Raw genomic sequence first — 20,007 nt, forward strand, 5'->3', positions numbered from 1 at the left:
GGGGGTGCTGATTGGCCTCAGGTCTGTTCCCTTTAAGCAGAGGGTTGGAGGGGAAATACAGTATTGCAATACAGCTGGAGAGACTTGCTCATTGGAGCAGGGTGTAGGCCAGACATTTAAGGTGGGGCGGAGAAGTCATCATCATCACCACTACACAAGGGGGGAACAAGTAGTCGCTTGTCTCTGTCTCTGTTGCTAGATTGAAGAGCAGCCACAGAAGCTCACCTCCAGGACCCACCACTGCTCAGGGAACCACTCAAGCAGGCTGCAGTCCTGAGCTGTATTACACCACTGCCGGCACCACCCAAAAATCTAATGCAAAGCTCAGGTGGGGGAAGCCAGTTCTGCAAACCTTAGCAACAAAACTGACCAAAATAAGTGAGGTAATCAACAACGACAAAAAAAGGTCAGAGAAGATCTCCAAGCCATGTACAAACATAACTCCTTTTGGAAGGAAATACATTTGTTTATACTCTTCACCACAATACCACACACTCATTTCAGAATACCCCACCACCATGAGAAGGAACGCAGAGGCAGGGTGTAGCACCGGGTCAGCCCGTGTAGGGTGCCAAGAGCTGGAGAGACCAAAGAACAGAGCGTGATAGAACCACACCTAGGCAGAGAGGCAGCAGAATGCATAGAAAGGTGAGATGCTATCAGGTTTCGCCTCTTTCCAGGGAAGGCCATGCTCTAATCTAGCACAAGTTGCTCCTGGCAAAAAATCAGCACCCTCTTGCCCTAAGGAAGAGGCATGGTTGCAACTCAGCAAGGGGGGGGGGAGAGAGGATCAATATTTCAATTTGGCTGATTTGCACATTTAATGGGGGGAGAAGGGGGTGTTATGGCACAAAAAGAGATTCACCTGTACTTCGGCAGAGCAAGAAATAGATGCCTGGGAATGAGAGAAGAAATTACGCAAGCAGGGAGCAGAATCTGAGAACTGATCCTGTCTGGTGGAACAGGAAGGTGAGCACCCAGGCTGGGCACCCGGCTTGACCATTTCCCAAAACAGAACAAGAACTTAAGGCTTAACAATTGTCAGGTACTTTAAAGCAGAGTTCAACATATCAAACTGAGAAGTTAACAATGGGCACTAGAAAGGAATTCATTTAACTGTAGCCAATTATAAAGAGTCAGCTACGGGTGCTGCCTTCCCATGTAGCTATACTGAAAGCCACTGATAGGAAATGCAGTTTTAAAATCTGCTAGAACTATGGGAATGCCGCTCTTGGTTGCCTAACTTGCCTTTAAGGAGGAATCCTTCCTCTAGAGAACTGGTGGGAGGGCAAAGAAAGGAAGAAACATGATACTCGTTGTACCCTTCCTTTGCCAAGCACAAGCAAAGAACAGCCAACAATTACCAAAACATCACATCCCCCAAGGCGGAAGGGAAGCCAACGCTTCTTACCAAGCACGACATCCATAACCAGGTGAGGTTTGGTCCAGGAAAAAAAAAGCGCTAAATACATTTTGACTCTGTTAAAATTAAACAAAAGGTAAGCTTGCCTTCTCTGGACTGTACCTGGCTTTACGCTGAAAATAACAGCTGCCTAAGCCTCTCTCAAATCCACAGAACGCTCTCAGAACACTCTCATGTCTCCCAAGCCAGCAGCTTATCTGATGCAGTGACAGTTCCATTCCCTTCAACAGAAAAGAGCACTGCACACACACTCTTCTGTGTGCAAATCTTCATACTCCATAGAGTATTCATGTGGACTTGCACACAGGAGCACCACAGACACATCTGGTGACCTGGCCGAGGGCTTCTACACTGTGCCCTATACAGCACATAAAAGTCACCCTCAGCCAGATTTTCTTTTCCTCCAATCTGGTCCTACAAAGTAGCCTAAAAGATCCTCCCTGTTAAGGACATATAAAAGGTGAGAACAGTTTTCTCTCTCCATTGGTGCTCTGAATAATAACTATCTTTCTTCCCTTCCCCCCCCCCCCCTGTGCCCCTTTCGCAGTCCCCTATCAGGACCCAGTTAAGCGCTTTGACTGAAAAGCCCTTGTGAGGAGGAAAGAGGAGTGTGCTCATTGGGACTTCTGAGTTTAAGGAACTGCTGAGTCCGGAAGCCCACTATTTCAAGCCCGCTCCCCAAAGCTCTTCAATCTTCTATGGAGTTTATGCAAGCAGCAAACTGGGGCACTCTAAAGATTGCCAGTGAATCAGCAGCATTATGCAAGTTTACATATTTCTCTATAAATACAATAAATTATGTAAATAAATCTCCCCCAACCCCCCCACCCACACAAGGCTCCCAAATAAACCAACCACCATCTTCCCACCTGCAATTTCTTATTCCTCTTTCAACAGCCTACCTTCCTCACCCCAATCAATCACCACCTACCCTGGTGTTCACAGTATGAAAAATGCAGCAAGGAGCCTCTCTGCCCCATCTAAGAATGGCCAGAAAGGCCCAGCCCTTTAGAGCCAGCTCTTCCTAGGTTCCAGGGTAATCCTTTCCACCTCCTCTGTAGGGATGCCAGTGCATATGGATGGATTCACCCACCTCCTTCCGTGGAAGCCCATGCTGTTTCCTGAGCAGGAGCCCAAATCAGAAAACCACCAGAGAACAGGAGCTCCTCAATGCTCTACCGACAAGAAACACACTGGCTTGGAGACTACCCTGTGGCCTTAAGGAAAGGCACGTTGCTTCTGCCTGGGCCAACAGTGCTGCACAAAGGTCTGGCTACTCTACTGCACGGTCTACCCAACTGCAGTGCTAATCTAGTCGAGTGAGAATGGCATTGCTCAAACCTTGTGGAAAACTCCTTGACTCTCCTCATCACTCAAACGGATTGACTGTTGTATGTCAAGAGAAGATACAAAACGCCACCTGTTTTGTATTTATTCCAGCCCTGTCCCCTCCAGCCCTGCCCCCCCGCAGCGTTAGAAAAGCCACTGGCTCAGGTGTGGCCTTCCCAGATTCCGTTGTCTTCTGCAAGAAAAAAGGGAACATGCCTGCCCTTTAGGCTCAGCCCTAACATACAATTGTCACTAAACAAAACAAAGCCCTTAAAAATAAATATAGCAGTCATTTGACATTTGTCAATTTCAGGTCTTTCAGACTGGCTCATTAAAAGAAAATTTCAAACAACAGTTTAAGATTAGGCTCCTTGCATGGTTTTGAAGGCTTACAAATGCCACCCGTTCTCCACTTCCCAGAGCCAAAAGGCTTCACCTCCAGGTCACCAGTAGCCACCAAACATTTTCGTAAAGTCTTTAGACTTTCTGTCCAATGCAACTCCATTGCCCTGGTCTGTCACTCCCACACTATTCTTCCTTAGACCTTTTCAAAAGCCAAGTGTGAATCTGGAAGGCAGCTGGGTTATTAATGTAGATGTATCAATCTACTTGGGCAGTCACAGAATCCCTGTCCAGTGCCTTCTTTAAGCATTCTCCTAAGGTGTCAGGGTGTGAGAGAAGCTGACACAACCATAAATCTACACACTGGGACCTCAATAACTGGGTAGGTCAGTAGCAGGACTGGGTGTTTTTCAATAAGCTCTGAGGTTTGGTCCCAGGTCTAGAAGTTCTTCATTTTTGGCAGGGGAAAATTTGGGAATTTATTATAAGGGGCACCGTGTTCATCTGAGCCAGGCTTGGATTTCTTTTCCACCTCCAGTAAGGATATATGTGTGTATGCATAGCCCTTTCAATGAAGCAGCAGTTCTCTAAGAAACATGAGGGATGAGGGTGCAAAGACACAATCGTTGGACACCATAAGGGGACACCATCAAACAAAAGGAGAAAATACACCTGCGTAACTCCTCCCGCACAAAGAGAGTTAGCACCAAATGAATCTGGGGGCATTCCTCAAACAAACCTTCCTACCTCTCCCATCCTATGATGCACTGGTGCCGCCACACCCTTGATGGGCCACTCAGCTTGGGGAGAGGCTGGGGAAGCATGCACTGCCAGACAGGTGATAAATGCATAACCCTGAACAAGGATGCTATCAAACAAAACACTGGTTTGCACTATTAACTTAGAGGCCCTGTTGGAGAACCTGCCAACAAAATCTCAAAAGAAAAAGACGTCAACGAAGGGAGATTGTCCTCAGCAACTACCCCAAGTGCCGAGTTAACAGCGTCTCCTTCAAACATTAGCTCAACATGGGGAAAGGGGATTTCACTCCCTCTGATGCTTCCCTTTGGAAAAGAAAACAACCAACCAACCAACCAACGAAACAAACAAAGACAGACAGACAAACAGACAGCCAGGAAAAATACCAAGAGAGGTGTGTGGGCCCAGGGTGGTGGGCTGTGCTTTCCCACAATGCCTCAGTGCTGGAAGAGCACAACCCTGCCACCTCCTGTCCCTGCCCCAGTGACACTCCATTTCATCCAGTGCTGGAGGTCGGTCGGCACCGCTCTTTCTTCTCAGTACATAGGCTTTGTTTTCTCTTTTAAAATCTGTATATAATATATATATATATTTATATTCTGTATATATATATATATATTCTATGTACACATATTGCACACAATCCTCTGGCCGCTTGCGTTCCTGCCTGCTAGTGGAACCGTTTCCGTTTCTCGTCCGGCTCTGACTGATAGTCGCGAGACCCAATACCGTCCTGGAGGTTTATGAGCGAGTCCTTCATCTGTAAGCAACAACAACAAACAACTATCACTGGGAGGTACACAGCAGGGCTTTCTCATAGAGTCCTAATGGGTATGTGGAATTCCTGCGCATATGCAGCTCCCCATTTCTTTCAGCAAGGGAAACAATTATCCAGAAGCAAGGAAGGAGTAAGAGAAGTGGCTTCCTGACCTCAATGAAATAGCCCCTGCATTTGTGGAGCTTGGGGAGCACAGAGAAGTCTCATTCTCCTCCCTCCCCAGCAAATCGGGCATTGGGAAGAGGGGGAAACAAGGAACTAACAGCCCAATGCTATCCACACTTTCCTGGGAGTAAGCCCCATTGACTCTAATAGGACTTACTTCTGAGTAGACATGCCTAGGATTGGGCTCTAAGCCTCACAAAGGAATCTAGGAAAGGGTGAAATAGGTAATTTGCAACCCTAAGGTAGAAGCCTCGTTCCAATAAGGAACTTTTATAAGAAGAAAATGTGCCTAGCCCTCTTGGAGATCACAGGAAACTGTGCTCCAGAATCAGCAACCAAATTAAACCTAAACACACAAAAGTCATGTTCCAACCTCCTGATTCTGAAGCTTCAAGCTTCTTTCAGGATTCTAACACCACCTGGCATTTATATAATGATTTTAAGATTTTTATTTATTTATTTTTTGAGTCCGCTATCTTGGTGGAATCCCCAGAACGATTCTGTAAGCTAACTATTATTATCCCCCTATTGCAGATGGGGAAGACCTAGGCTGACAGGGTGGCATAGGTGAGGTCTGAACCATGAGGAAGCCCTGATTCGCTGCTCAGTCTCTTAGCCACTCTACTGCACCCGCATTATAACATGGCAGACAGAAGGGGTCTTCCAGTGCAGGCACCACACCCTGTTCCTCAACATCTGTGCAATTCAATTCATTACATGCAATATTCCCAGTTGCTTTTCTCACCTGGTCTAGGAGGATCACAGACGACTTGATGATCTCCCGCCACTTCTGCAGCTCTGTGTCATGATACTTCTGCTGGGACTCTAATAGTTGGGCCCATTCTGTCTGGGACTGGGGTAACCTGTCAGGACAAAGACACAACAGTGAGCTCTGGAAATTCAGCAAGAAGTTTGGGGATTTTTTTATTTTTTACAGTAGGGGCAGGGGAAAATGAAATGCAGCAAGACTAATTCTGTGCTAAAAATGGTGGCAAACCAATAAACTACTTTGCACTTTAGACTTGCACAGAGATCACCAGAGCACTGGAAAAAGAAATGCAAGTCATGACATATGAAGCATGGACTAGCTGGGTACTGACATCAGGGGCTTGCCCTGTGTCTGTTACACACCTGAGTGTTCTTGCTAGAGATTTCCCTCTGCATAAAAGGAATGCAATGCACAAAGTGACTCCACTAAGATGCAGAGGGCTGCAATTGAACCATCACAGGGCCCAATCATGAGGTTCATTAAATAAGGCCCAAATCCTAACCAACTTTCCAACACCGACATAGCTGTGCCCATGGGTCGTGTGCTGCATCCTGCAGTTGGGTGGCAGTCACAGAGGCCTCCTCAAAGTAAGGGGATGTTTGTTCCCTTACCTTGGAGCTGCATTGCCCTTATGTCAGTGCTGGAAAGTGGGTTAGGACTGCACCCTAAATGTGATACCAGCAGCTATGAGGTGAAGGCTGGGAATGAATCCCACCCTCCCATTCAGAAATGACATTGGTGTTTCCTAATCTGAGCTAAACTCCCTTTGAACATTAGCTTGACTTGAAAATAAACTAATCCCATTCCAAGTTGTCCTTCCCCCTCCCCTCAAAACTCACCTCCTAGCAGCAGCAACAGGTTGGAGGGTGCTCCTTAGACCTTCATTAGGCCTGAACGCCTTATCAACAGGAAGGTTCCACTGCCAAGGATCCCTGGAAACTGTACCCCCTTCCTGTAAGTAAGATGTTCAGGAGTAATGAAGATCTGAGGAGCAATCCTTCCCTTATTGAGGAAAGGGGAACCTGCAAGCAGGGAGAGATGAAGGAAAATGTCTACAGAGAAGCATTTGGAATGAGCCAGGGCTTTCCAAGATTTCAGAATAAAAAACTCAGAAGAGGCAAATCCTTAGGATTTTTGAGACACTTAAGCAGGAACAAGAACGGAAACAGGAGCACAGACACAGGTCATGCTGCAGCACCAGATGCAGGCCACAAAACTAAACCCGCAGGTGTCTTCTCCACCCGCACCTCAGCCAGCAGCTGGGCCCCTGAGCCAAGTGAGACTGGCTCTCAATGTGCATCACCTTTCCTGTAGCCGGAGGCCTTGCCATGCCGTGAGGGTCTGGGTGGTGTATTCCAACATCCAGAGCTTGTAGAACAGCATCATGTTGAGGATTACCAAAAGCACCAGACTATGGAGGAAAACAAAGCCAAGTTACCAAGGGAGAGTTGGGGCTGTCCGTGGGCCTTGCTCCCACCCCAGAGAAGTGACCTCAGCCTGACTTCCCTCATGCATGCCGGCTTGTGAACGACTCTGATCCATGCTCGGCCAAGCCCTGGTTTCCACGCTTGAGGCGATGCGTAAAAGGAGGCAGCACAGAGCATCAGCAGAGGGCTTATAACTGAGGCCACTTTATATATGCCTCACTCTAGTGCTCTCAGTCTTTGTGGTACAAGCCATGATGTATATGCGCAACCTCGTGATTTTAGAAATGGGCTATGTCCGAATGCCAGGTGCAAGGGAGGGGACCAGGATGAGGTCTCTTGTTATCTGGTGTGCTCCCTGGGGCATTTGGTGGGCCGCTGTGAGATACAGGAAGCTGGACTAGATGGGTCTATGGCCTGATCCAGCGGGGCTGTTCTTATGTTCTTAACTACAATTCCCAGGAAGCCTTGCAGGTCTCTTGATATCTGGTGTGCTCCCTGGGGCATTTGGTGGGCCGCTGTGAGATACAGGAAGCTGGACTAGATGGGCCTATGGCCTGATCCAGTGGGGCTGTTCTTATGTTCTTATGTGGAAGCAAGGAATGGGCAGAGTGCTGAGAGAAAATAAACTGTCCTTTTAGAAGGTGCGGGGTTGTGCGCCAGACCCTTTTCACAGGTATCGCCCTCTTTCCAATGGAGCACTTTTCAACCGCCTGCTCTTTTGACCCTCTCCCTGCAGAAAGCATACATGTGCATGAGCGAATGAGGAGGGGAAAGCAGCTGGGTCTTTTGGAGTGGCCACCTCTCCAGTTTTGCACTGGCAACTAGCACTTGTAAGTTGAAAGAAAGACTCTGTTCTGCTTCTTGAAGATTTCTGGCTTCTGTCTGCGCTCTGGTTCCTAACCTGTCAAACATGCAAGGGGGGTGGCCTGCACCAGGCTGCAGCAGTGCATAGGCCTGGGCTGCAGCAGGCCTCTGTCAAAGGAAGGGTTATGTGCCCAGGTGCTCTCCCCATGCCTTTCCTGAAACTGGGCTTCATCAGATGAGCAACTGAGCAACGCTGCACAGCTCCTTCCTGCACACCCGGCCTGCTGTCCTTGCTGCCAGCCGGCCGGCCCCACTCGTACCCTAAGACGGCCCGTCTACAGTCTACCTTGCAGTGTGGTTGGATTTATAAAGGGGAGGGAGAGAAAGTGCATAGACCAGGGGTGTCAAACTCATTTTGCACAGAGGGCCAAAGTTAGCATTCAGGGTACCTGCTGAGGGCTGGAAGTGACGTCATTAACCAGAAAGTGACATCATTAAGCAGCTGATGGCCAGAAATCAGCACTTTGTTCTCACAAAAAAACTCATTAGCTGCAAATGACAGAAGAGAAAATACCAAATCTTAATAGTATTTCAAGGTATGGGGGGTCCCCAATTTTCATGTCGGCTGCTTTTCAGCAGTAACACCTCAGCACTACTCAGCAGCTGAGAGCCTGAGGGCCGGGTAAAAAGTTTCCGGGGGGGCTGCATCCAGCCCCCCCCGGGTCTTATGTTTGACACCCCTGGCGTAGACAAAAGTAAGAAAAAGGAGACACCCTCTATTTGCAGCTCCACCCCCATCCACAGCCACAACCATCTTTGGAGGCCAGAGAAAAGGGTGGAAAAGGGCAATACAAACTTCACAAAACATAAAAAGAGAGAACAGAAACGGTTGGGGGGCGGAGAGCCAGATCTGCCCTCCTCCTTTGCACAGCATCATGCATAGAGATGACACAACAATACAATACTGAAAATAAGCAGGTGGGGCTCAACAAGAGATGGGGTAGAAAAGCTTCAAGTCTGGGGAGCAGAGAAGGAAAGGGGTGGACTCTACTTGATGCTTTCAGAAAGGCAGAGACATGGACAAGGCCCAGGGGAGTCTGAGCTGTCAGTGGACAGAGAGAGCTAAGGAACAAAAACCCACCAGCTGGAATGCAGAGGAAGAGAAGAAAAGGAGAGGCAGGGAGAGAAGCGAGGTAGAAAGAGAAGGAGACGGTACCTGAAACAAATCCTAATGGGAGCAGGGAAGAGAAAAGATGGAGGAGGTGAAGGTTAGAAGCACATCAGAGAAGAGAGAGGAGAAACTGCAGGGGAAATTATTCTACAGGACACAGGACACACATACTGGCAGAGCATGCAGAGAGGAAAGGGAGAGAACACTCAGAGCTTGGGATACTGTGCTAGGGCCTTAGGGTGCTGGTGAGGTGTGTAGCCTTTTTTATGCCATGTGCCGCAGAACATAATTAGCCCTGGATGCTGAAAAGCTTGGATTTCAAATGCCACATGTTTCTAGCCCTCATGATCATAAGAACACTGAAAATTTACAGCAGGGGCTTCTCGCCACAAGGGGCAAGGATGCGACATCTTCACTTCGCTAAATTCCCAGCTTCCACCTACAGGCCAGAGAACCCTGCCCCGAACGTACCCACTGTTCTCAGAACAATGACCCACAAGCATTATTTATCTATTCTCTTGCTGAACCCCACCCCAGAACAAAACATCCAGTGTAACAAAACGCGTGCGTGTAAAAATAAGGTCATGCTAGAAAATGAAAAGATACGCAGCTTGCGAAAATAAAGCTAATTTGGGCAATTAATCCCCTTTGCTTGCTCCCACCCCTGGTCCAATCCCTGGATTTGGGAACCCACATTTAGTGGTGTGAGGCCCTGGATTACAGCTCTCCAGCAGGTGGCACTGTTTGCACTGGCAACAACATTTCCCCTGAGGGGGAAGGAATTACAGTAGACCTAAGCAGGAAGCTTCCTGACAAGCAGGCTGACCAAATCAACCTGGTACCTGGTGATGTGGGAAGGGGGGGGAGACTTAACTCATTACCATCCTATTAAGTGTGTGGGACTCAATAGTCCTAAAGGCAAAAGAGCATAGTAGAGCAAATTGTCAAGTTGCTCCACAACACCACTGAAGTCAAATTACCCAGCATTCTTACAAACCAGGAACAGACACAGTCTCATTTTCTACCACAACTGACAAAGATACACACAGCACTTTAAACATGAACACTGAAGAAGGCTTCTTTAAACTCCTAGGCGGGGTAGGGAAGACTGCGCTTCTTTCCTCCACGTTGGTACAAGAGAATCTTAATTATTGCCTTCAGGATGGACTACGACGTGGCGAAAAGGTTCCCAACCTCAACTTGGCAAGAAGTGGCCCTGATAGAGTGAATCACAATCACTACAACCAATTAATGTGTTAATTTAAAAAAGGTTTGTGTGCTGCAAAGTGAGTTTTTGTGCATCTGTGAAGGAAATGCCACTTTTGGAGAACAACCGTTCCCTGTCTAACACGGACCTGCAGCCAGAACTAATCTCCTGGGCACGTAGATAATTGAGCCAAAAAGTGTGGGCACTTGGATGTCACAAAATATAGCGATGGACTCTAAATATAATGTTTGTGGGGAGGATTCTTATTGGGTGACAGTCAACTTCTTATTGACATTGTTACGCTAATCCCTGCAAAATCTTTTCCAATCTGGGGAGAAAAACTAGACTGTAAAATAAAATGGGGGGAGGGGGAAGAGAGAGAGAGAGAGAGAGAGAGAGAGAGAAGAGCATGTACTGCAGTGACAAAGCAGCAAGATCACTTACACACAACTGATAATGAGCAGCAACTTGGAGACACTCTGCAGGTGGAAGCCACTGGAGCTCTCCTCAGGGATGTGCCGTGTTTGAGTGGAACCTGAAAGGCAGCACTTGTTGAGGGCACTTCCTGAGAAGAGGCGAGTTCCCTCCCCCCAAACAGTGTTCTGTCTTAGGCCTTGTTCCGGAGGGGCACCACCCTTGGCTGTTTGCCCTGCGGTAATTCTCCGACGCTGCTACCCTCGCAAAAAGGACTGCATGTGAAAACTGGGGGTTGGCAGCTTGGGGGCTCTTGGCACAGACTGTGTAACACAAATGACTTCAAGATAATTAACCTGCAACAAAAGCCAGGACAGAAACATTCTACAATAAATCCCCAGGTTGGACCACTTTTTGAGAGAACCAACAGATCACCTGGATCTGCCAGGTTGGTGCTACATGCAACCAACCTTGCAGGAAATCCCTTCCCTAGCCAAATCTGCACCCTCCATAAAACAGCAAAGGGGGGACCTGGACGCTGCCCGCTCCGCCCCGTCAGACGCGCCTTCTCTACCTGCCACGCGCTTGATTCGACCGACAGCCTCCTCGTCTGTGGGAGTCGTTACAGGGCTCAGGGCTTCCTCCAGGTGTGGCCCCCTCAAGTGGGCGTGGGGTCGTTTTCTCCTGCGCACCGTGGACTGTTTGCTTGCCTTCTCTTTGGGGGATTGTCTGTGAAGCTCGACAAGGTACATGCTCTCTGTTTTGGTCAGTTCGCTCTCTGCCGGGGACAGGAGGGTGGCACATTTTAACACGCAAGGAAGGCAGCTCTGCCAAAGGCCACCATCATCAGAGACAACAAGTTCTCATCTCTAGCCCGGCCATTGAGACGGTGGCCGGTGTCAATAGCTTTAGGGCATGGATCACAACACAACGGAGTAATGGTCTAATGCCGCACGTGTGTGTATAAGCTAAAGAAATATTTTTTCTTTGCAGGCAAAGCTAAAATACCATCCGTCATAAAGCCAAGCCTTGCACCTTTCCGCTCGTTTCTGAAGCTCTCACCTAAATGACGAAAATAATCATCTAGACCACTCCAGAAGTTCTTCTCAATGAAGGATTTCACCAGCCCCCATGGCTGTTTCCTGTATCGCAGCTCCGTAGAAACCCTGAGAAGAGGAGAAGGAACCCTGATCACTCCCAGGCTGCACAAGCGATTTCCACAACTCTGTAATTTGTACTTGGATTTGCAACCTGAAACCGTGGTAATCGCAGGACACTGTGGGTTGCCACCAACGCAAATCAAAGTTATATAGGGGCAACTAGGCTCATTCAAAGAAGCAATGACCATTTCTCAGTCCCATTCCCTCCAAACCATGTATCTTCCTGTACAACTACACCAGGGGTGCTCACACTTTTTTGGCTCGAGAGCTACTTTGAAACCCAGCAAGGCCCGGAGATCTACCAGAGTTTTTTTTTACAATGTTCGCGCCATCATAACATATAACATTTATGTGTACAATGTATGTTGGTGTACCTTGAGCCCCACTGAGTATAACAGGACTTACTCCTGAGTAGACATGCCTAGGATTAGGCTGTGAGGCTGCAATCCTAGCCACACTTACCTGGGAGTAAGCCCCATTGAGTACAATGGGCCTTACTCCCGGCGTTTCCTCCCAGAGGCACCTGAAGGGGGGGGTCGGCACTCCGCGATCTACTCATTTTGCCTCGCGATCTACCGGTAGATCGCGATCCACCTATTGAGCACCCCTGAACTACACGCATGCCAACTTAATTCTCACACTCCTAGTTCACGTCTTAAACCCACCTGAGTCGGCACTTATTTCGAGCAACACGCGTCAACGTGTAACGATTAATTGTGTAGAAATAATCGTGGTAGGGAACATCGTGAGTTAGCACCTCTGCGTCTATCACGTAGCACTCGCTTTCTTGGCTTGCTTTGTACATTGTCTGGAGGGACAAAGCACACGTGAAAATGGACAGAAGTTCACCAACAGAGAAGATTACCACAAAAGACTTCACACCAGACATGTCCCCGGTTAAGGTGAAAAGATCCCTCAGAAGACTGAACCAGCTGTCCGACCCTCCACCTACCTGAGTCTCGGTGACAGTGGCAGTTTTGGGGGCCAAAGGGTTGGTGAGGGTGATGGTGTAGAGGATCACTCTGCTCTGATTGCCTGTTTCTTCTTTCTTCCAAGGATGAAAGACAATATCTGGGAAGGAGACAGAGAAAATAAAAAGGCCACTGGATGATAATTTGTACTACTCAGTTAACGGAAGCAGAGTACAGTGCAGTGCAGTTCCCAGGGGAAAAATTATTATTCTCATGACCAAAGTCAAGGCCATGAAATGTTATGGCCCCCACCTCTGCCCTAACTGGCAGACAGAACTGGATGAACACAGAAGAGCCATTGTTGTTCGTCTGTGTTCTTCACCATAAAAACGTGACAAACAGCCCGATCCTAACTTGCGCTGGAACAGGCAGGCCAGCAGGCCCGCAGTGTATCCAGCACAAGTTTGTGGCCAAAAGCAGCACAGCGTGAGGCAACTTCCCCTTACCCCATGCCGTGCTGCAGTGGCCCCAATGGGTGTACTTGTATCTGAACCACCTTAGGAGATGCAGATCCAAGCAGAATAGAATAGCCAAAGGTTGAGAGACCTTTTGCCAGTTAGGAGTATTTTAGTAGGAGTGATGAAATTTTACAGGTGATTTGAAAATCTCTAGAACAGCGGTTCTCACACTTTTAGAACCGGGACCCACCTTTTAGCATGAGAATCTGGCAGGACCCACGGGAAGTGACATCATCAAGCAGGAGCATTTTTAACAATCCTAGGCTGTAATCCTACCCACACTTTCCCAGGAGTTAAGTCCCATCAACTATCATTGTTAAAAGCATATATACCGTAGCCTGTTCAAAGTACAGATCTGTAACATTTTCCCAAATGCAGTCACATACCATGGCAGCATCAAGTCTAATATATTAAAAATAAAATATTGAAAGGGGACCCACCCGAAATTGGCTCGCTACCCACCTAGTGGGTCCCGACCCACAGTTTGAGAAACACTGCTCTAGAAAATTAGCATAAATTGTGAGTCCCAGAAGGACACAGGATGCTTGGTGTGGCTCCACTTCTGAAGCTCAGGATGCCTGGGAGACCATCTGACAATCCCCATCAGAGGTCCTAGGAGGAAAGTACAAGTGTTTTGTGGAACGAGGGGAAGAATTGTCAGTTTCTCCTTTCCCACCAGTTAAAAGGTTAACTGAGTGATGCTGTCAACTCCTAAGATGTTCTCAACAAACATATATTGGTCTTATAAGGTTGAAAGATTGACATGGTGATGTGGAAACTGGACAAAGACCCTCACTGCTGCTCTGACAATTTAAAAAAACAAAATGAATTTGCAAGTATGGGGGAGGTGGTGTTGTCCCTTCCCCCCACTTGCAACCTTCCTCCTGGGAAATGCAATATTGCAGTATTGGGGGGGGACATGATTACTTGTGGGAGATCAACCTCTGTGAGTGACAGCAAGCCACCTGTGACATCAGGCTATGCGTGTGGGTGTCAGAGGGTACCAGACTTACCAGAGAACCGGCGCTGCTCCATAAAGTCCCTCAGGAACTGGGAGTCTGTGAAGAGAAGATCGTACAGCTTGTCCACACTGAAGTTGAAGACCTCATTCATGTACTGCCTGCCATTCAGATCTTCGTAAAAGGCCTGGACTTCCCCTGCACAAAGAAGCAGAATAAATTATCATGTCTGTCACCAGATGCATCCTGAGATAATTCTTCTCAGTCTGGGCTGGGGGATCAAATACTAACACCTGCACATGAGAAAATTACACTGATGATATTACACTATTCACAGTTCGTCCACAGAGCAATTCGTAAGCAGGACCCTCAACAACAAATATAAGAACATAAGAACATAAGAACAGCCCCACTGGATCAGGCCATAGGCCCATCTAGTCCAGCTTCCTGTATCTCACAGCGGCCCACCAAATGCCCCAGGGAGCACACCAGATAACAAGAGACCTCATCCTGGTGCCCTCCCCTACATCTGGCATTCTGACTTAACCCATTCCTAAAATCAGGAGGTTGCGCATACACATCATGGCTTGTACCCCATAATGGATTTTTCCTCCAGAAACTTGTCCAATCCCCTTTTAAAGGCGTCTAGGCTAGACGCCAGCACCACATCCTGTGGCAAGGAGTTCCACAGACCAACCACGCGCTGAGTAAAGAAATATTTTCTTTTGTCTGTCCTAACCCGCCCAACACTCAATTTTAGTGGATGTCCCCTGGTTCTGGTATTATGTGAGAGTGTAAAGAGCATCTCCCTATCCACTCTGTCCATCCCCTGCATAATTTTGTATGTCTCAATCATGTCCCCCCTCAAGCGTCTCTTTTCTAGGCTGAAGAGGCCCAAACGCCGTAGCCTTTCCTCATAAGGAAGGTGCCCCAGCCCCGTAATCATCTTAGTCGCTCTCTGGATCCTGCCTAGAGAGAGTCATCCTTGGAGCAGTAACAAACTACATCATCGAATGCCTGCATATTCAGAAGTAAGTCCCATTGTGGTCAATGGACCTTACTCCTAAAAAAGTGTACACGACAATGCAATCCTATGCGTGTCTACCTAGCAATACATTGCCCTTGTTTGCATCTGTTTTCAATTCTGCAATATCCTTTTTCAGGTGTGGTGACCAGAACTGGAGACAGTACTCCAAAAGAGCCCAGATCACAGATTTGTGCAGGGGCATGGCAATATTTGCAGACACACTCTTGATGCGTTTCCTAATGACCCCTCATGTGAAATTTGTCTTCATCACAACTGCTGTTTGCTTCAAGCATCCAAGTTTATATGAAGTTAGGATTTTTTCCCCCGAATGCACATCACATTACATTGATTGACACTGAACCATATTTGCCATTTGGTTGCCCATTTAGCTAGTTTGGAGAGATCCTTCTGGAGCTCTTCATAACCTGCTTTGATTTTTACTGCCTCACATAGTTTGGAGTTATCTGAAAACTTGGCCACTTCACTGCTTACCCCTAAACCTATTATTGCCTTTGCTTCCAAGCTGGAAACCAGCAATACACGAGAGTTAGTATGTTTCAGCTAGAGAAAACTAAGAAGCAGCAAATACTAGGTACCACTGACTTTCAAGTGACAGAGGCCCACTTGGAGGTCCTGACTACCCCATAACATATGAGCCAGGAGGAAGACTGAAGGAGCAGTCAGTTTCACCATGATGCCCATGGACAACTGTGCACCTTCATCGTGGGTTTCTGAGGAGTCGCTGAGTTCAGTTGGAATATCCTCATTGTCATTGAAATCCAAGGAAGGGGAATTCACAGGGGCAATTATCTCTATCTTGTCTCCAATGAGGTTTGCGATCGTCAATTCCTTCTCTGCAGGAGTGTCCACAATCTCCTCTTCCTCAGGAACTATTCCTTCATACTGGAAGAGTGCAAAACATATCAATATGTTACCACTACCTCAGGGTAATAGGGTTGCAGCCACAATTGACAACTGAAGATGAGAATTTAGATGTCCAAAGGTGTCCAAAGTTTTTGGCAGGAGGGCCACATCATCTCTCTGACACTGTGTCGGGGGCCAGGGGAAAAAATAAATAATTTACATTTAAAATCTGAATAAATTTACATACGTTTAAATAAATGACTATATTAAAGACGAATGATTGAAGTTCTTGAAATAGTTGAAGGTCTCTAAAAGGCTTTGCACAAAGCAAGACTGGCCTTTCCTTTGCTGCCGCTACTGCAACACAAAATGAAACAGCAAGCAGTGGAGGAAGCCCTTATCCTACAGCTCTTGCGAAAGGTCAAACAGTCGCCCTCATACTGAGAGTAGATGCATCGGGCTAGTGCAGGCTCCAACAAATCTCCAGAGGGCCAGAGGCTCATTGGAGACTGGGGGCTCCCTGAGGGCTGCATTGAGAGGCCTCGAGGGCCGCAAGTGGCCCCAGGGCCGGGGTTTGGGCACCCCTGATTTAGAGTGACCGGATTTAATGTAGTTGCCTCTGACAAGGGCAAGATCTGTCCATGGTCCATAAAAACTGATATTACAGTGGGCCAATTGTATTCATTGATTTAACCAACTGTGGATCAAAAATGTATTCGGAAATAGAAAATTCCACATAGTCTTCAAAAAATTCCGCTGTTGTAGCCTTCTGCCATTTCACAGATCTCTCTCCAGCCTTTGCATTTTGTTTACACAGTTTTACCCACAGAATTGAGCATCCACTTTTTGGGTATTTACATGGAGTCTCAGAACCAAACCCCCAGAGATTTGATGGGCCCACTGTATTCGCTTGCTACCTGTGACTAAGAAAAACCCATGACATGTGAGACTCAGCTATAGCAGAAGTGTTAAGGTCTAGGAACTTGATTCAAAAGAGTAAGATTTTCTTTGACAATTAGTATTTTGCACATTTATGGAGTCAAAAATCTAAAAGTGTAATGGCTAAAAGCAAAATTGAAAGTCTAGATCCAATTTTGGGCATATTTCCATCACAATGGTGAATAAGTTATCACATTTGTACTATGGTTGGATCATAGAAAAAAACCAGGAGGAAACACCTACTGGGACTGGAGCTTCATTGCTTCCTGTGGGCGTCAATGTGCTGCTGTTGGTAACAGACTTCTTGGGGAGCTGAGGGCTTGCCTCAGGTTTGGCTTCCATGCTGCTTTTGGAGGAGCTATCATTCACCTCATTTTCTTCCACCGCTATCTCTTCACAGTATCTAAAGACCAAACAGAATCCTAGTGACTTTGGTCAACCCAACTCACACAAGAACTAAGCACAGCAGGGTGAAGATCTTGAAATGAGAATATCCCATCCTACAATGGAGAGGAGATAGTGTCAAGGATACTCTCGGGCTGCTTCAGTGATGGGATCTTGTTTTGCATTTCTACCAATCACTCCCACCTGTCCTAAAACAGGCTTAAGACACTGCCAGTCTTAAAATTCCAGAGCAACACAATCCAGATTGAGATGTGGGCGGGCGAGGGGGGGCGCAATGGGCAGAACCTCTTTTTGCTGATTCAGTGAGACACCTGCACAGGGTTATGGCCATTTCCCCACAGGCAGGGGCAGGAAGCTGGGACCCAGCAACAGCTAAGGGCAACAGGAAGATGGTTTAGTCCAGTACTTTGTGGTTAGTAACTGTTCCCTCTAAGCTGTGCAGCGGCTTCCTTCACTCTGGAACTTGCTGATGACAATGACATCATTGCCAAGTGCTCCAAGCTGCTCCTGAGCAGCAAAGCGAGGGCGCCATGCAGTTCCTGTAATTTTTACAGGGAACACTGGCCATAATTATGGTTGATCAGCATTCAGAGGTGGCTTCTACCAGGAGAAGTTGTGAGGTGGCTGCCCATAGGAAGAATCTACTGTATGGACCACCAGCATACAGTACTTTAAAGAGCATGCATATTCATGCCAGGAGACACAATTCTGTACTGCACTGCACAAGCCTGAAATGCTGGTTTGGCCCAACTCAGTGACTTGACCCTGCATTCCTGGCCCACTACCTGAGGCAGAACAGATATACGACCCTTGTTTACTGAAGACTTTGCTCTTTTTTCAGGCAATTAGCTTACCCCATCGTGTTGAAATCATCGTCAGGAGGCACGTAGTCTTCATCATCACTAGTCAGGCCTAGTTCATTACCGTAACATTGATGTACAAAGTGCCATAGCTCCTTCGGACACAGGGGCTGGGGAGAGAAAGAGAACTGGTGTCTCCCACAATAGCAGGACACCGACAACTAACGGCCCAATCCTATCCAATTTTCCAGTGCCAGTGCAGTTGTGCCAATGGGGCATGCACTGCATCTTGTGGTGTGGAGGCAATCATACAGCCTCCTTAAGGAATGGGAACTTTTGTTTCCTTATCTTGGGGCTGCATTGCGGCTGCTCCGGTGCAGGAACATTGGATAGGATTGGGCCCTAAGGCTACAATCTTATCCACACTTTCCTGGGAGTAAACCTCATTGGCTATAATGGGACTTACTTCTGAGTAGACAGGCATAGGATTGGGCTGTAAGGCACTAAACAAAATGATTCTGGCTCCAAACCTTTCTAATGCTTTACTACTGACAAGAAAAGAAGGCTTAAAGGTAAAGTAGAAAAACTGCAATCCTATACACACTTTCCTAGGAGTAAATGCCACTGTACATAACGGAGCTTCCTTCTGAGTAAACATGCATAGCACTGCACTGTAAAGGTACACTTGTACCAGATATGTGCCATACGATTTGCAACTACAAGCGCTCCCAAAATATTGTACACACTGTCATGTAAGCATCTTATTATGCTTATGATAGGAGGAGGGCAGGAGGTCTAGTCTAGAGGGTAGAGCCTCCGTTAGCCCGAAGATAACATTTGAAGGTTGCAGTTTGAGGCCACTGGCAGCTCCGTGAATAGCAAGACCTTGAAGCAGCTGACAAGCTGAGCTGAGTTATTCTACCTGCTCTTTGGTGTGAGCGAAGAAGTGCCTTGGCTGCCCTTCATGTGAGAGATGAAGGAGCTGCTTGTCAGCCTGCGCTGGAGGCACTGGAGGCCAGAAGTGAGATCAGACCGGGAAGATCCACCTGAAATGTTGTGTGGTTCTTGAAAGAGAGAACTGTCTATGATTGTAAAAATCCCCTTGAGGGATTTAGATATGCCTGCCTATGTAAACCGCCTTGAAAAAAGTCAGAGGAGTAATCAGATGACCAGGAAAGCAGTATATAAATACCAGAATTATTATTATGCCATGATTACATGTGTGTGGAAGCTACAGAGCAGCACTTATTCCCATGTTGAGAAATGCAAGAAGCATCCTCAATGACCCCATCATTCACTTTTTTAAAATTTTTTTTTAAAAAAGCAAATGAGACTTTAGAGAAAGATCTGAAGCAGGACACAGTCCCCGGTATCCACACTGAGGCCTTCTACTGGGTACAAGGCTTTCATTCTTGCAAAGGACTGGACTCCCAAAAATAATGCCAAAAGGGTCAAATATGCCATTAGCCCTAGAGGAGGAGGAGGATGGAAAAGAGAAAGACAGTCTTGAAATCCAAGCCAAAGGGGTGGCTGGGATTAGCAGAGCCAGACATGTGAACATTGCAACATCCAGAAGTGGCCCCAGCATTTCTGACTGCCATTAGAATCGGGTGCAAGGAACTTGTGGCTTCTATTCATGAGGACAGTAAAAGCCAGATTGCTTTAAAGAGAACAACCACTCCTCATTTTTTTTTCAAAAATAAAATCCAGTACCTCCTTCTGGGAAAGGATTAATTTCTCCCAAGCCTTGACAGCGTGCACTGTCCACTGTGATGCTGAGAGCCAGCGGAGTGCAGTGGTGACTGCATGGCCTGACCCCAGGATACTGGCACTCAA

General features: G+C 47.2%; 1 protein-coding gene across 3 annotated transcripts in view; it reads right to left on the bottom strand.

The window, feature by feature from the left end:
- Positions 1-190: 190 nt before the first annotated feature.
- The window catches only part of GRAMD1B (GRAM domain containing 1B), an 81,251-nt gene continuing 61,434 nt past the window's right edge, over positions 191-20,007 (bottom strand). For 2 of the 3 annotated variants that reach the window (XM_066639359.1, XM_066639360.1), the window contains 12 exons: positions 18,226-18,341; positions 17,210-17,369; positions 15,880-16,066; positions 14,191-14,334; positions 12,701-12,819; positions 12,414-12,556; positions 11,651-11,754; positions 11,163-11,366; positions 10,619-10,709; positions 6,869-6,976; positions 5,542-5,659; positions 191-4,613 (listed from right to left, as the gene is read on the bottom strand). In XM_066639359.1, the coding sequence (XP_066495456.1) occupies positions 4,524-4,613; positions 5,542-5,659; positions 6,869-6,976; positions 10,619-10,709; positions 11,163-11,366; positions 11,651-11,754; positions 12,414-12,556; positions 12,701-12,819; positions 14,191-14,334; positions 15,880-16,066; positions 17,210-17,369; positions 18,226-18,341 (1,584 nt within the window). In that variant the 3' untranslated portion in view covers positions 191-4,523. Of the gene's footprint in view, positions 4,614-5,541; positions 5,660-6,868; positions 6,977-8,285; positions 8,346-10,618; positions 10,710-11,162; positions 11,367-11,650; positions 11,755-12,413; positions 12,557-12,700; positions 12,820-14,190; positions 14,335-15,879; positions 16,067-17,209; positions 17,370-18,225; positions 18,342-20,007 lie in introns of those variants that run through there. The other variant, XM_066639361.1, reaches the window with a different exon arrangement.

The sequence above is a fragment of the Tiliqua scincoides genome, chromosome 11 (genome assembly GCF_035046505.1).
Source record: "Tiliqua scincoides isolate rTilSci1 chromosome 11, rTilSci1.hap2, whole genome shotgun sequence".
NCBI lineage: Eukaryota > Metazoa > Chordata > Lepidosauria > Squamata > Scincidae > Tiliqua > Tiliqua scincoides.